This window comes from Camelus dromedarius, chromosome 16 (genome assembly GCF_036321535.1).
Source record: "Camelus dromedarius isolate mCamDro1 chromosome 16, mCamDro1.pat, whole genome shotgun sequence".
Taxonomy (NCBI): Eukaryota; Metazoa; Chordata; class Mammalia; order Artiodactyla; family Camelidae; genus Camelus; species Camelus dromedarius.
The window spans coordinates 19,696,035-19,713,476 of NC_087451.1; the positions used below are offsets into that span (position 1 = coordinate 19,696,035).

At 47.3% G+C, this 17,442-nt stretch overlaps 1 protein-coding gene across 5 annotated transcripts; it reads right to left on the minus strand.

The window, feature by feature from the left end:
* Positions 1-221: 221 nt before the first annotated feature.
* CTC1 (CST telomere replication complex component 1) lies at positions 222-17,124 on the minus strand. 5 transcript variants are annotated; one of them, XM_010996486.3, is made up of 23 exons: positions 17,082-17,124; positions 14,601-14,764; positions 11,921-12,158; positions 11,552-11,760; positions 11,063-11,207; positions 7,805-8,089; positions 7,577-7,705; positions 6,768-7,000; positions 6,465-6,642; positions 6,163-6,363; positions 5,448-5,574; positions 4,850-4,964; positions 4,372-4,699; positions 4,205-4,294; positions 3,773-3,966; positions 2,898-2,959; positions 2,631-2,805; positions 2,249-2,326; positions 1,672-1,816; positions 1,516-1,580; positions 1,111-1,276; positions 871-997; positions 222-720 (listed from the first exon to the last, which is right to left on the minus strand). In XM_010996486.3, the coding sequence occupies exons 1-23, from the start codon at positions 17,112-17,114 to the stop codon at positions 587-589; spliced, it is 3,621 nt and encodes a 1,206-aa protein (XP_010994788.2). In that variant the 5' UTR covers positions 17,115-17,124; the 3' UTR covers positions 222-586. The 5 variants fall into 5 exon arrangements, with proteins under 5 accessions (XP_010994788.2, XP_031323530.1, XP_031323531.1 ...); XM_031467670.2 differs by having other exon boundaries at positions 1,516-1,598; XM_031467671.2 differs by having other exon boundaries at positions 3,773-3,969.
* Positions 17,125-17,442: the final 318 nt, after the last annotated feature.

Sequence of the window (17,442 nt, forward strand, 5' to 3'; positions counted from 1 at the left end):
TGACTTCTTCCTGGGCCCAACCTTGCTGACTGAGACCATCATGGTGATGTTGTCCACTTTGCACCCCACTCCCCAATTTGCTCCCTTTAGGGCCTGAATTTGCTGGACCAGCTCTTCTCCAAACCAGTTTTGGTACTTGTGGCAAACAAGGGTGGAAATGATGGTAAACGACGGGCCAGCTGCCAGGAGGTCATGAGGCCTGGGACCCAGATGAACACAAGTAAGGAACATCAACAGAGCTTTATTACAGACCAAGGGGTCTGTCTGGAGAACCAGCACAAGGGGCAAGCCCCTGACACAAAGACAGAACCTAGGTGCTCAGGGCCGCCTATGAGTACAGGTGCCTTGACACCAACTAGAGGAAATAGCAACAGTGCCATGATTTGCCTGTTTCCACAGTTTCCTCAAGAAAGGTGGGCATCAGAATACTGGGGAAATAACAGGGTGGCAGTCTGTGAATCCAGGGACCTCGGGTCCTGGTTCAATCACAGAGAAGGTAAGGGCCTCAACAAGGGGGATGAGCTGGATCCCAGGCCTCAAGGTTTCCAGCAGGGTAGGAAGAACTTTCAGGCCACTGCAGCTCAGGTTAGCAGTAGGGATCTAAGGCCCTCAGGGCACTGGGGTGCTCCTGGATAGAGAGGCACGACAGTTGGATCCTGGGATTCACACGAGTTAGGAAAGGGAACTCCCCACACTGGAATCGCTGTAACCGAGGAGGTTCTGAGATGGGAAGAAAGGAAACACATGTTCTATGCATGTAGTTTTTAGTCCCCAACCACCATTCCCCTCCCCAGCTCCAGAAATCCCCTATCAATCCCTCATCCCTCTTCCTCCTGGGACTCCTCTACACCCCCACCCTTCCACCCTTACCTAACGAGATTATCTTGGAGGGTTTCCTCTTAAGCTCAAAAGAAAGCACAATAGGGCGGAGGACAGAGAAACTGATACAGAGTGTCTGGAGGAAACGGGTCAAGGGCTCATCCATCTTGGCTGAGGACTAGAAAGGGAAACTCAAGATTAATCAGAACTCAAACTTCTAAACCCCCTCTACCAACCCCCCCAAGGAATTTGGGTAACTGAGCCCCCTCACCCCTCCCAGCCACATCTCACCTCAAGTTGGGCTCCAGGTCCTATAAATTGCAAGGCCACTCTCCCTGGCCCTCGGACAAACTCTAGGAGGGAGGTCCACTCACTAGGACGCAGCCCTAGTGCTGCTGCCACTTGATGATTCCTACAGGTCACCACAGCTTCAGCAGTCCCATCCTCCACCAGGAGCCTGGGGGCGGGGGTAGGAATTAGAAACCCCCACAGCAAACCCAGGTGTCCAGTCACCCAGACCCAACATGACTCCCCCCCACCTTTTCCAGTGGTTAGCTCACTTCACCCTCATTCATTCAAAAATGTTTATTAAGCAACTGCCACAAGCCAGGAATTATGCTAACATAGAGATGGCAGACACACAAAGTCAGGTGATAGGGAAGTAAATGGCGCGATGGGCTTGTGCTCTGCTCTCACCTGATGCTGGCCTGGCTTATAGACGTCTGAGTGGGGCAAGAGGGGCTCTGACAAGTACACCTTCCCTGAAATAGAGAAAGCAACTGGGAAAATCCTCTTGATCACATCACAATCCTCTGGCACCCTGCACCCAGCTCAGCCTGACCCCTCTCATACCTGGGGGCAGAGGCTGGTACAATGAGCACACACCCAGGAGAGCTGAAGGCTGAAGACAGAAACCACATGGCAAGAAGCAGTGGCCCGGAACGGGGCCCGGCGACCTTGCAGAAGTTCAGCCAGGTAGATGTGGGGCAGGGGAGCACTAAAGAAAGAGGTCAAGAAACAGCCAACAGGGTTCTGGAAGCAGGGCGTGTCTGGAAGGCCTCAGCAGGTGTAGGGATGGGGACAGTAGTGGCTTGTGTGCTCTCCTGGAAGCCCCGTGGTCCCACATTTTGACTCCTGATCTCAATCATCATTAATTATTTCTCAGGCTTGAATGACTAAGATGTTAGCCAAGAAAGATATCTGTACTTTGCACTGAAAACCCTTGAAGACCCCAGAACATAAATCTTTCTGGGTAAAATGATAGGTACTGGACATTTTTTATTTAAAGCAGAGGAAACCCTTCTGACTCAACACGTTTTGCTAGGATTGGAGAAGACTGCAGTTATGGCAAAAATTGCAGAGCCACGAATATGTGTGGGATGCAGAGGTGAGGCCATGACATTTGGGGATTAGGGCCTGGGTCACTGACCTGATTGTGGTATCTGGGGGAAAACTCAGGACCTGCACATAAGTAGACGACCGGAAGCAACAGTAAACATTGTGGGATCTGCAAGCAGAAGAGGAAGAGTGATGAGGAGAAAGAAGTTCACCTGAGGGAGGAGCTGGGACCATCTCACAGGCCAGGCTACTCCCCCTAAGGGACACACCCTGACCGTGGCTCTACCAGAGCAGAGAGAAGAGTAAGGGAAGGGTTGGTCTGGAACATCTCGTGAGGATAGAGGGCATAAACACCAGAGAAACATATCAAATGTAAAACCAAAGAGGTGTCACTGCAGCACATGTAGGGGCGAGCCTTCAAGAGAACCACATCAGTACAGAGAGGAGGCGAGGCCAGCCACACAGATCTTTACCTGGAAACCCTCTTCTCTAGCTGGCTAAAGTAGACTCGGGCTCCTGGAAGAAGGCCTAGTGGGGGAGGCAAGTGTGGGTCCTCAATATATATGTCCAAGTGCAGAGGGAATTCACAGTCAGCAGTCTCCAGAGCTACGGTGAGCTTCACACACCGCTTGATGGCCCCAGTGCTCCCTACAGAAGGGAAGGGGAGGGGTCAGTGGTATCTTTCAGGACCACAAGGTCCCACCACTCTCCTTCACACCTTCCCCTAGAGGTGTCATTACCAGGCATCATCCGGAGATGTGACAAAATCTCAGCTGAGAAAGACACTAAGGAATCTGTGGAGCTAGAAGGTCAGAGAAATACAGTGAAAATGAAGTCAGATCCAAGGGCAGTAAGGAGTTAAAGTATCTGCTGGAAAATTGTCTGTAAGGTCCTGGAAAGCCTTGCATTGTGTCAAAACACACACTAAAAGTAACAGGTCTTATGGGAAAAACAGGATTGTAGCGGATCACTCAAAATCTACATGACTTTGTATCCCAAGAAGTACCTCAGGAAAGGTAAATCTCCACTTACATTTATACCTAGAATCCCAGTCAGTCCATCATTCACAGCGTTATATGCTGGGGCCCATGCCCTCCCCTTCAAATCATAGGTCCTTGAAAACTTCCACTTCTAAAAGAAACCAGTTTCTTAAAAATTACACATATAACCTAGTACGGTGTTTGTTTGCTTACACGGGGGGAAGTATCTCTGCAGTGTCTTCATCTGCACTGCAGCCTCCCTGGAAAAGTTTATATGAGGAAAATATAGTTGTTCCTGAAGCCATAAGTCAGCCATTTCTTGCAATAAAGGAAGGCCCTTCTCTATAGATTTTCAGCTTTTGTCCTTATGGGTTTTTTTAGGTTTCAATTCCTTTTATTGCTAAGGCTTTTCCTGAATTGTGAGAAAGCCTGATTACAATCATTTCAAAACAGTAACATGCTGGGAAAAATCAGGTATGAAACAATTTCCATCTGACACTGACATCATTCCTCTAGGAGCTAAATCACATTTAAGGAACACCCACTGTAGCAGAGCATGGACTCTTCATCCAACCCAACCACGCCAGAGGGAGAGAGAGCAGTGAAACTAGCTGGAGACGCTGGTGGACATTTACTTGCCACTGAGCAGGTCAGTCAACGAGGTTTCAGGCAGTGCCCTGTTAATACCCAGCACCTCTGGGATGTCCTGGGGGCTCTCCAGTTCCAGGCGCCACTCATCCTGGACAGTGAGGCAGGACGCACAGCCAGCCAGCTCCAGAGGACGCTGCGATATGCAGGATGAGCCACCCTCCTCCAACAACATTGGTGTCTGCTGGGAAATGGGAAGACGATTGTCTCTGAGTCTGTCCTGGTCCAGAGAGAGGTTCATAATATACTATGACCCAGTTTTGTTTTCTCTCTAGAGCCTGAAGGAAGTGATGTACACACAGATAGACCTTCTATTTGACCTAGATCCACCCTTCTTCTAGGAGGCCTAGAACTTCCTCCCCAGACCCCAAGCCACAAAAAGCTTTCTGGGGAGGGGCATAGTGAAACAGGACACTCACGAGAGGGCCAGGAGCCACGAGTCGGTATACTTGCCCTGGATGCAAGAACTCAAACCAGCGGACTGAGGAGCCAAGGAAGATGAGGAGAACCTGATGGGGAGAGCAAGGTCCTTAGACAGGAGCCAGGGCACAGGAGCTCAGGTTCTTGGTCCCAGGTCCCAGTTTACCTTCTGATCCACGTTTTCATCTTCCATGGGCTCTGGTGGGCCCCACCCAGTTCCCTCCTTCCTCTGAGTGCCCCTAAGCCAGTTCCCTGAAACATGGAAACTGAGGGTAGGCTTGGGCACCTCCGAACTGGCTCTTGGGGGGACACAAAAGTTCCTCTTCATCAGTGCCTCCTTGTGGGATAGCAAGAACAGCCGGCTATGTCCTCCGTGGGGACCCTCTGGGAGGGAGGGCTCTGCCTGAGGAGGTGTTGAGGAGCTGGCTGAGTGAAAGAAAGGTCTGGGCACAGACAGGATCAGGGCATCGGCCAGAAAGAACTGGACATAGACTCTGTTGGGAGAGACAAGGAATAGGTTTCTTAGTGACACACGCATTGGGTGCCATGGGCACCAGTGTTCCACCACCTGCACCGGGCCCTTGCCCTTGCCCTTGCCCTCGCCCTCAGAGACTAAAAGCACAGCCACCTCCCTGAGGACCAACCTGGCCTGCTGTTTCTGGATGAAGCCTGTCATGCTCAGCTCCTTCCAGGAAGGGAAGTTGCTTCTGACAGTCCTTTCTATGACCAACTGGAACCTCTCTGCCCGCACCAGGCAGCCTGGAGGAAGAAAGTTTTCTATTTTGGCAAGAGGAGAGGATTGTGGGAAGGGCAGTGAAGCAGACCACCCTGCAGGTCTTACTGTCCAACACAGGCCAGAGCTGCTCCCCTAACACAATGTGAAGGCCCAGGCCTGACTCCCACCTTGAAGGAGCAATACTCCAAGGGAGAAACCATTCTATCTGCATGTCTAGTCCTGCCTCTGGCTTCCTGTGCTGAGAGGCCTTGATTCTACTTTCTCATAAATCCCTAAAATGCCTGTTCCTAGATCTGAGAAACTTTCCTCTCCAGGGTTTCCCTGCCTCCAAACCTCAATGAGCCCAAATACGACCATGACTCTTCCAAACTAAGAATGTAAGAAATGGAAGTTGTCACCCTGGTGCATTTTAGGAGCTACAGAGGGAGAACTTAACCCTCCCAAGCCCCTCCATCCTGGGAACCTCTACCCCACCACCATCTTCCCTCAACCTCTGAACTCCAAACCTATGAGCCTGGGGTCAGTGAGGGGTTGCGAGGGGTCGGCCAGGAGGAGGCATAAGAGGGAACCACTTTGGTCCTGAAGTTTCAGACAACCTTTACGAGAAGAAGGTGCCAGAACACCAAGTAGAACCTGCAAGGAGATGAAGGCAGAGGCGTCAAGTTTTATTAAACAAATATACTGATCATCTACATGCCAGGCACTGTGTTAACTGTTAGTTACAAATTGAACCAAAAAAACATGGTCTCTGACCTCAAAGAATTTATATTCAAGTGAGAAAGACAGATGTGAAAAAAAACACACGTGCATCCATTTACTAGCTGGAGAGAAAGTATACAAATGGAGGTTAGAGGCAGGAAACCATGTAAGCCCTCATAGGACACAATAAGGAGTTCTGGTTTTATATGCACTGGGAGAAATAAGAGAAGGATGGAATGATTAATTGATTGATTGATTTAATTTATTTTTGATGGCTGCTTGGAGTTTATTTTCTACTTGGTGCAAGAGAAGGATTGAAATTAAGAATTTTGTAATCCAACTGAACATTTCACCTGATCCCTTTCTAGTTGCTGCAGGGATAATGGATTGGAAGGGGCCAAGAATAGATGGAGTGGTCTAGTTAGAAGGTTAGTGCTGTCAAAATGACAAGAAAGGACTATGGTAGTGACAGTGAAAATGGAACAAAAAAAGCCCCCTGAGCCCTGTTGGAGCCCCACTTACCGGGGCTGGGTGGAAGGCAGAGGGCAGCAGACAGAGCCAGGACCAGGCCAGGCGCTGATTGAGTTCGCAGCTGGGCAGATGAGAAGCCTCTGGGAGGGGCAGAAGGGTCTTAGGGTCAAAGGAGTCCCAGGCCCTGCACTCCCCTTCCTTTTTCAGGGCGGCCAGAGTAGGGAAAGAGCAGGGGGTCTGCAGCCGAGCATACTGTCAGAGAGAGAAGAGAGATCAGGTTACACTTCCCCTGTGCCCTGGGTGTCCCCCCAGGGCATTACCTCTGCTGCCCTCTTTCTGCCACATCCTCCTACCTTCTGGAGTGGACAGTGATGTGGCTCTTCAAGGATCTCGTTTTGTGGATTCCGACTAGGGCAGCAGGGTGGAATGAGAACCTCCAAGGTAGGGGCAAGGATCTGTAGTCCCAGGCTGGGGCTCCCGGGAGAGGAATGCTGCAGGAACTGGTGGTGTCTCAGCATGTGGGGACACAGCCTTGGCCAGGGAAAACAGCTGAGTCACTTCCCCAAAGACCCTGTCTCTTCCAGAATCCGGCTTCCCTTACTGAGGAAGTGTCCCACTCCCACCACCCCCACAGCCCAGACCCTCGTCCTCCTCACTTGCTGGCCAGCTCCTCCAGGGCCCTGGTGGCCCACAGGTAGAGGGGAAGTCCTAACTGATGTTCCCACACCAGCTGCTCATACAGGGAGGCCCCCTGGGCTCGGTGGGAAGACTGAGTCTCAGGCATCTGACGAGAGAAGCCCCGAAGCAGAACGGCGCCACGGAGGCAGGAGGCCAGCACAGGCCTTCCTGTCCCTCCGCCCACTGACTGCAGGAGGTGAACATCCTGGAGCTGGGGAGGCAGAAAAAGTGAAAAAGCAAAGGTGAAGCCCCCAGCTCAATGACCCCAGGCAGAGTTAAATGCAGTTTTCCACTGCCTGGGTTCCAGGAGAAATATAATTTCTCCTTTACAGGTTATTTCCCTCCAGCCTCTATGTTTCACCTTCCATCACAACCCACTACCCTGCAGTAAAGGCTTCATCTCCCAGGAGCTCCACTCAGTCTTTGTGGAGGCCAGGGGACTCCTGGCCAGTGTGGCCTTGGCTGTTCATCAGGCTGCCTGAAACGGTCCTGGCTCTAAACCTGTGCTTCAGTTCCTGCAGCTCCTCCTCCGGTTAAGGTCCTCTGGAAAGGAGATGCTCTGGACCCAACTGCTCCTCCCAGAGCACCAGTCTCTACTCCTTTCTGATCTGAACTCTCATCCAAATCATTCCTAACAAAAGCACCACCCTACTCCAACACACATTTATTATTTTTATAATTCTGCTGTAGAGGTATCAACCTGCTGCAAAAAAAGGCCAGACCACAAAGGTTAAGTGAAGCTACTAAAAGGGTCTCTTTTTGTCACCAGATGTGACCCCTCACATACCTCCAGACGGACACCTGGTCGCACTACTCGCCTGAGGCCATGGAGATGCTGGTAGGCAAGGCAGAGCCCCAGCTGCCCGTCCAGCTCATAGAGGCCCGCAGGCCGATTCAGCACGTCAGTGATTGTTCCCTGCAAAGAAATCAAAGGGCCAGTTGATCCCTATTCCTCCTCTTTGAAGAACCCACATTTCCTGCTCCTTCAGCTCAAGGATCTCTCCCTTATGCTCACCGTGTATGATAAGAGTCTGGAGTCCCGAACAAGACCTTCTGGACCCTTCTTGTCTTGGGGGTTGCATGGTATGGGTGGTGGTGAGGGGTCAGCCTCTAAGAGGGGCCCATCCAGCTCCAGTTCCAGCTCTTGAACACATTCTGGTTTCAACGGCAACAGCTGGGAGGAGGGACCGGTCATCCAAATCCAGTAACGGTGACCACGGAGCTTGGACACTCGCAGCTCTGTCAGCACATAGGCCCTACCAGGCCAAAGGGCTCGATGCCACACCAGCTGGGCAGGGACCTGGCTTGTGCGGAGGCGGGAAACATGACACGTGAGATGCCCCCATGATGCTGCCCCTCTGCCAGAGCCCCTGCCCATCATGATGTGACCTCAGGGACCTGCTCCTCAAGAGCCTTTCCTTGACTCTTCATCTTCCTTGTTTGCCAATTAAGTCTTAAGCCATAGAATTTTCAGGATCTCTCCCCTCTCATAGGAGATGGCAAATGTTTCCTAATCCCTCCCCCAAGATACAAAGCATCCCTAAAACTTCCTCCAAAATATATAAATATTACATTCAGAAAATTTTGCCCTTTTTGCATTTCCCCATCCTACTCCATAACATACAAACAACTTTCACTTATTTAATCAATAAGTACACCATTAGGTACGTATCCAGTTAAGGGAAATATAATAGACAGTTCTCTCTACTCCAACTTATTTCAAACCACTGGGAAACACAGACACAAACCCAAGTAATAACATGGAGACACATATAAACAAGTGGCAAAAACAATACACATTTGGGAAGGTTTTAGAGAAAGAAAGAGACGGTTGGGATGGGTTAGAATGATCAGGAACGCCGAGTGAAAGAAGTGGAACTTGCCAGGGTCCTGAAAGCCATCTCTGGTTTGCTGAAGTGGAGAGGAGACAGAAGGGTGATTTAAGCAGGAGGCAACCACACAGAACTATTCAGAACTCAGAATAAGCAAGGGAGTGAAAACCTTGGCCAGGATGGAGGGGGAACGTTCTTGGGAGTTGCAGGAGACCGGATGGAAAAGCCAAGATGTCGGGGGGAAAAACCCAGAAATAACATGCCGAAGACTTTTAATGTGTCAGAAAATAAGAAACATCCAAGTGGGAAAATAAAAATAAATAACTAACAGCAGAGGATATCATATGGACTGGAGAAGGGTGGTTGTTGAAGAAATTTAAGCAGAAGGGAAAAAGCTACATGGATGGCACTGTTAGTAAATGTAACAATCTCCTACCGCATGCTCCTCTAACGGGTAACAGAGCGCTGCTGCCCTTCTTAGGGGCTTCAAAACACACCGAGATTCAGGATGCTTGAACTTCATAGTCCCTGGGCTCAGCTTCACAGATTCCCATTTCTATTCTAAAACCAGTTAATAATGGTCTGACCGAACACATGAATGAATGAACACTGGTGCTTCTGTTCCCCCCTGCTCCCCCTACGCTCACTAGACTTTCTCTAACCTCTCACTAGGACCTCCCAATATTGCAGTTGCTTCTCCTTTATTCAGACATTGAGGTCCTTCCCTTCCTCCATCCAAATGCTAGTCTCTAAACACCTATCCCCTAAATCCTGCCATTTTTTACCCACCCTTCACCTCGAGTCTACTGCATCACAGCCCTGTTTTCTCAACTCTTCTCCTAATGCAAAAACCCTACTGAGGAAGGATTCTTGCCTTAGAAGACACTCTGTGACGCCCCAGGGCCAAACATTGATGCTAAACTTCAACTGGGCCTCTGGCACTGCTTAGTGACCTCTCATCCTCAACGCCTAGCACAGCAGTTACCCTGAACCTTTACTCCTCTTTTCAGAGTCCAGTCTTTCAAGAGATGACCACACTCCTCTATCACAGAAAGATTCACTGGGGTCATCTAAGGTGACAGTACGTCTCCAATGTGTCTCTTCCACAGCCTATAAACATAGCAAGATCTCTCCTCCCCTGACCAAGCTTATTCCAAAGCCCACCTCTGCACCCTCACAGTGCCTCGAGCAGATACTTATATCTACCGCAGCACTATGATCCTGAACAGTAATTACTGACTCACTCAACTGGTTGAGAGCTTCTGCAGGACAAGAGCCATTATCTTATTCAGTTTTGTGCCTCTGAACTGACCAAAGTGCCTGGCATATAGCACATACTCAGTAAAGGCTGAATCCTGGGACAGGTGAATCTCTATTCCCAGATACCTTTCCTTCTCTTCCAGTCATTCAAATCCTATCCATCCTTCAAGAACCAGATCAAGTCTGAACTCCCTCATAAGGCTTCTGTCCACATAATAAATTCTAGCTAACCTGCTATAGCAGTTACAACTGTACCATCTTGGAACTTACACACTGCTTTGTATTATTCTACTTATTTTATGAATCAAAACGATATAGAAATTACGATAAGATTATAAACTACCCAAAAGGCTTTCACTACTTTAGCTGCCCTGTAGGAATTCAAGTGCATTTCAGAGACTTCTCCCTTGACATAGAACATGAATGAGTCAACCCTACCATGCACAGAATTTTTAAATGCTCCAGATGACTTAAAACATTCTAATGTAAACAATATACATAAGCTCCAATTTAACCCAGGAAGAAAAAACAAGATGGGGCATTTGGGTGATTTCTAAGCATTTTTAGTTTCTTTACATTCTAATCACTGTTATTCCAGCTCATGACACACATAGACACAGGTAAGAATTGTTATAGTGCTAATAAATTTCATAGTTTCCTTTTTTGCTATGCACGTCTGAGAGCCTTTTCATCTTTTGTTTTAAATGCTTCTAAAACACTATGCAGATAATTTTGTATAAGTCACCGAACAATAATCAGTGTAAAAACGAATGACTTTAAAATCCTACCAGCTGATGTAAAAAGACTCAACGAGTACCAGGTTTTGTTTTTTTTTTAAGTACATGTATTCTATGTTTTAATGGTGTTAAGATAAACACTTTCCTTGGTCATTCTTCTAATGCAGGGGAAAAACAAATGACGCTGGCAGTTTTTCAAAATGGGACACACAATACGAAAGTTGTCTACTCGAATGAACTGCACAGTAGGGACATCTACTTCCTTCCTCCTGCACACAGGGAGGCTGTCACCTGGCCTCTTCCCTCAACAGCACTGTGCCAGAAACAGGTCTCCCCAGTTGCCCTCCTTTCCTACACGGGTCCTCCTATGGTGTTATCTTTCCTATTAAGAGTTTGTACACCCCTTCCACATCTCCACACCCCTGAGTTGACCCTAATCCTCACCTGCACAATGACAGACACATGGCTGCCAGCTGGGGACGAGCCACCGAGAGACAGGACGAAGTAGGCTCTCTTTTGACTTTTCACCAGAGCGCTCAATCGAACCAGCGTCCCAGCAAGGTTTGGCTGCACATCTCTGCACTTGCTTCTAAAAAAGGTAGAGGGAAGAGAGAAAGAAGTCATTTTTATTTCTCTTCTTTTTCTCTACAAATGCCTTCTCTTCCACTATAATCTAGTAGCGACACTGATGTAAAATTTCCCAACCCAAAGCTGTTATTCTAAAAACCTCCTTCAAACTCTACTTGCCCTCAGATAAGGCACATTTCTCTCAAAGAATCCTGCTCTTAACTTTCTGAGAGGCCCCCTCGTTCCCCTCATTTGGAAATATTCCATCTCTATTACTCTCAATACCTTTCTTTCCCTTCTTCCACTGACCCACCACCATCCTCCCAGTATCACGGTGCTCTGTCCTCCCCTAGATGGAAGAATTACCTGTGCCTGAGCAGGCGAGAAGCAGTCTCTGGGTAGAGAACAGGAATGGGAGTGAGAGGGCCAGGACTGATGGTCAAGGGAAACACTGGCACCGGAGCACCCCAGAGCTCCAAGTGCCCTTCTCCGGAGGACTTTATTGTAGGAGGGAGGTAACTCCAACTGGGGAACAGGAAGAGGTGGCCCAACCAAGAAAGGTCCAGATCTATGAGCTAGAAAAGACCAAGGGCAAGGGTTAATCAGGACCCTTGGATCCAATCTGCCCCATTCCATCTTTGCTCCCTCAGGGACTTAACTGCCTTGCTCCCCAGACACCATTCTTATTAGGATCTGAGGCATCTTACTCAGGGAATAGGCCCTCTTCCTACTCACCTCACAGCCCAGGGTACCAGTGTTATCTCTTATGTAGAGGCTTCCATTCCTGCACTCATGTTCCAAGTCCCCTGATCGGTCTGTTAGTGTCCCTACAAGTAACAGCTGCTCCTGGGGTAGGAGGACTCCATGTGGTCCAGCTTCCTGGGCCCAATCCTGGTATGCAGTGCTGCTCCAGGACAAGTGACTGCAGCACGGGAGATGCTGTTGGGTCCTGAGGTCCTTTACTGAGACAAAGCTGCAGAGTGAAGGGAACAGAGGTTCTGTAAAGCCAGGTTCTGTAAGGCCTAGAAGTTTATCCTCAACCCCAACAAATCCCCCAAGATCCCAAGGAAAGGTCAATGGGGACATGGACTAAGAGAGAAGTCTGATTGATTAACAAGGAAAAAGTTGGGAATGAGGGTCCAAGAAAATAGGGACAAGGTCTGGGTCCAAAGTCAGGGTAGTACCTAGGGAAGGCAGGAAGAAGGTCTGTGCTGAATGGTATCTTGAACAAAAGACAGTGCCACAGAGAGGACCCAGAGAAATGAAGTAGGAGTGTCAGAGGGGCCTGAGGAGATGAGCTTGTGGGGAGAAGCTTTCAGAGATAACAAAGTGCTCCTCTGACAGCATCTCAGCTTTTAGCTCCACAGAGAATTCCCATGGGGGCACTAAGGCATCTGCTAATGCCTCCACCTCACTGGCCCCAGCCAGGCTTCCTCCCTAGGCTAGAACATTACATTACTAGAGACGGGCTGGGAATCCGAGACTGAGGTGGGAGTTGGCTCAAGAGTTCCCAAATCTCAAGAGATGCTTGAGATCAGCCACTCTTAAGCAAAGTGCTATAACACTGCTGAGTCACTAACAATTGTGGGGTATATCACAGACACTGTGATGTGACAGTTAACTAATCAAAGCTGTGATATATTTGCATTTTTGTAATGCCATTATTCCACTTACTTACATTCCCATGATTTTTTCAGTGGAAAAGAAGCAAGATAAGGTTATGAACCATCACAATTTATCCCCCTTGTTGTACTCATGAACATAATCCACGTATGAGTATTAAAATCAGGAATGCCATTCTGATGGCCCACTCCCCTTCTGCATCTGCTTCATTCTTTCACGATGGTTTCAGAGCAGATAGAAAGCAAAGACTGAAACTAACCTGCATTGAGTGCCTGCCATGCACATACTATATTGGGTCCATTCATGCTCAATACTGCATGGAATCATCACTAAAAAAGAAACATGTAAACACCACCAATGAGGAAATTCAGAGAGGTTCAGGTACATGGTGGTGTAGCTGGCAAAGCCAGGTGTGTCTCACACAAAAGTCCATGTTCTTTCTGTCTTTCCCTACTTCCCCAAAAGCCCAGGAAAAAGCAACTGGAGAAAACTGTTCATTTACCCCAGGCACCAACAAAACAGAAAACAGTAAGGACAGGGGTCACTTTTCTCAGACTCTTCAGGGTCTGGGTCCAGAACCTGAAAGTGATAACCTCAAATCTTTTACATTGGTCATTGCCCTCCAGCTGTCAAGGCCCACCATGGTGCCTGGCACACAGCAGGCATTCAATGAAGGGAAATGGAAGAATGAATGAATAAAATATTTATATCTGTCAAATAATTTCTACTTTATCCTCACCACCATCTTTATGGACACTTCACTTCTAAAACATTGTGTTATCAATTTTATATTTATCTTGAAGAATAACAAGAAACATAAAAAGGTTCCAAGTTTCCTAAAAGTTACTAACTTTTCACTTTTCAATTATTCTTTTCAATTTTCCATTATTATTGGGAAATAACAAATTAAACAAAGCTGAACAGATTTCTACCTTTTTTATTCTTTAAAGGATAAAGTGATATGTATACTCATATAATAGAATACCATAGAGTAGTTTAAATAAATGAGCTAGAATTATCAATGTGAATAAATCTCAGAAGCACGAAAAGCAAACTGCAGACACTATATGAGGTATGGTACCATTTATACAAAGTCTAAGGATCTGCAAAACTACTATATATTGCTTAGGGATAGATGTGTGTATAGAAAAAAACATAAAGCTATTCACAAGAATGATACACCACATATTCCACATAGTGGTTACTTCTACGAGAAGGTAAACAGGTTTCTTTCTGCAGGACTCTTCACAGACTTTATTTAACATGTTAACAAGCCCCATGACTCTGCTAGAGAAGGTTATCATATCCAAAGTCTCTCAAACTTACTTGGTCATGAAAACCTTTACTTGTAGTACTTTATTAACACTGCCTAGAACAGTTTAGGAAATGGTAGTGTCGTGTGAAAAATAAACAAAAACACTTTCAGAAGACCTCAAACTCAGATGCACTTGGAGAAGTCACTGTCTGTATCTTAGTTTCCTAATTCACAAAATGAAATAATATCAGCCTCTCCCCTCCACTTTGAGTTATTTTTCCAGATTTTCTTTCTGTCTTCTCACCTTCTCCCTCCTTGTCTCTAAACTTGACTTGAGCCAATTAAGGAGATCTATAGGAAAAAGAAAGCAGCTTGATGGAGAACAGGAAAGACGGGCAGAAGTGGGTTTTGTTTAGACCACCTCTTTCTCCTCTTAGCAAGTTTCCCCTCACTCATCTCACTTCCCCCCTTTTAAACTATAGGCCCTTTCTTTTCAATCCCAAATTTAACTTTCCCCTGAGCCCCACCTCTCCTTACCTGTAGCTGAGAGGTAGTGTAAAACCCTGGTTCCTTCCCTGAGACAAGCAGACAGTCTTCACACAGTCGATTACCAACTCAGTCAACTGGACATCACGCTCCTTGGCAGGCGCACACAGGGTCTCTTGGATGAAAGCCTGGGCAGCCTCAAGCCAGGCTTGTTCCTGAGGAAAGTGAAGCCAGTTCAAACACCTTCCTGATCATCCTGCCCACCACGGAGATTTGGGGAAGAATAAAGGAATATTTTTTAAAGAGGTAACTTAAATAAAGTTTAGAGCTTGAAGAAACCTCAGAAGTCTTAGTCCAGCCAGCCAATCAACTTAGACAACTGGCCATCCAGCTTTGGCCTTGTCTCTTTCTTTAACAAATCTGTACCAACCCTTAAAGCACTCAGAATAAATATATCCTGTGAACCCTTCTCTGACCATCTCAGGCAGAATGCTGCTCCCTTACTGGCGCTCCCACAGTACCTTGCACACACCTCTATTAAGAGCAGTGTTGAAGAATTAAAATTTTGTTACTGGGAAAGAAACAGGGAAATGTAAACAGCAACCATCAATGTTTTCCCATTCAGTAAACATAAAGTAGTTTTAGAAAGTGGTTCAATCTGGAATAGCTAAGAGACAATTTAAAACTCATTATGAAGAACATAATGCTTATACTGTGTGAAATAAATTTAAATGGCAAACTCCAACCAAATTGGGGGAAAAAAAAAAAAAGAGCAATGATCACCAGATACAATGGTATACCATCTTATATGGGGTCTGAGTCCAAAACCAGCAATTTGAAAAACAAGACTGGCCAAAATCACTCTTTAAAAAGAATCCTTTACATTGCTCATAAAGAACAGTACATAATACAATATAGTAATATGTATTTGGAAGTGTAAAGTAAATGTGCCTAATAATAGACATTACATAAAAATGACATAGGCAGAGTATAATTTTTAATCATCCTCCCTCTTTTTTTAGTGAAGTGTATACATCTGAGTTCCTGTAAGCTAAATATATATAAGATACAGTCCCACTGGAATTGTTTCCTGTTCTGTCTCTGTAGCTAGGACGTGGGCTTCCTAAGGAGGACATGAACCATCTTTGTATATGTGCAGATTCTAAGCACATAGTTGCTTCTCTATATAGATAATTCTAGGGAAGAGGACCAGTTTGGCCTACTCCCTGTGCTATGTAGCTTTATTTTAAAATTCCAACAGTTCAACAATACTTAGGGGTAGGACCTTTATCCTTCTTGATACCCAGTAATAATTTTAAACCATTACAGCTCTATCCCTGTTCCTCCAGTGCAATCCCAGGGTAAAGGGAGCTGGGGTGGAAGTTGGTGCCAGAGTGTGTATTGAACTTGGGTCTTGTGTACAGATAGGAAGAGGTTTAAAAAGACATTCACATTTCAGGGTAGAACTACTTGGTTGAGGGTGCTATTTGCTAAGTTGGTGAACACTGCAAGAGGGTTTCTGTGAAAAGCTCAGTGTTTGGCATGTGTGGTGCCTGTAGGTTGGCCAGGTGGAGACTCTGCAAAGCAGATGGATACAACTAGAGCTCAGGAGAGAGATCTCAGCTTAAGTAGAGATTTAGGAAAAATCAGCATTTATTGCTGGCTATTAAAGCCATCCAGTGGACAAGGCTGAGGAGAAAGTGTATAGTGTCCTCAAACTTCAGCCTGTATCAGTATTAACCTGGGGAGCTTACTTAGTTTAGATTCTATCACCTTAATGTTTCTACTCTGTCTTGTCCTCATTGCTGAACGTCAACATTGCTGCCATGGTCGGGGTCACAATCATCTCTCACTACGTTTCAACCACAGCTTTCAAACTCATACCCTCTGTCTCCTCTCTGTAATGTTACTTCTGGAAATGACAACAAATCTCATTGAATTACTCTTCCGCTTAAAACTCTTCACTAATTCCCAATAATCCTCAGGTTGAAGCCACTGCGTAGCAACATTTGCCAGACTGTCAGCTCTGACCCCTCCACCATCGACCAACTGAACTTTTTGAGTTTTTCAAAGACACTTGCTCTATCTCTTGCCTTTGAACATGTTTTTGCCTCCACCTTGAAGCTTCTTTTAGCGCTTTCTCCCCCCACCCCCCACCCCTTGCTAACTCCTGCACGCACTTCGGGTCTCAGAAGCTTTTCCCGATTATATGTTACACCTGCGTCACCGATCTCCCCCAGGAACCCACAGCCCCACAGTTCGCCATTAGTTTGCTCCTGGCTTCCCATTGGGCTTGAAGCCTACAAAGCGGATGAAGACGTGTTTAAGGCTTACAGCCGGCGCCACAGGCATGAAGGAAAAATATATTAGCAGAACCAGTGAGAAGGGTGGGACAGACAGCCTCACAGCTCCCCTCTCGCCCGGGCGCGGCCTGCAAAGTCAGGGAGGCAAAGAGGCAAGGTGGACGTTACAGGAGAAGAAAATCTGAGACAGACAAGAAAAAAAGGAGGAGGGACGGAGAACAGCACTCACTGTGGCAAGAGCCTCAGCCCGGGAGGCAGCCATGACGCACGGAGACTCCGCCCCTGGAAAGCGCGCCGAGAGCTCGGGGGAGCGCGGGTCGCTGACGTCACCGGCGGGCCGCCCTGGCTCCACCTCCAACTCCCCCCACCCCATTCAGTATGTTTAGACCTCCTTCCTCCACTCCCACCTCTGTCCCCGCGGCTGGCACTCCACACCCCTTATCTAGTACATCCTGTCTGGCATCTCTGAGACCGGGGAGGGGGGGGGGGACCTCAGGAGCTCAAACACAGCCGGCCTGGCTGGTAACTCCTAACCATCTTTCCATCTTCCTGATCCTGCCAAGCAGAGAGAAGCTTTTCCTCCTGAATGC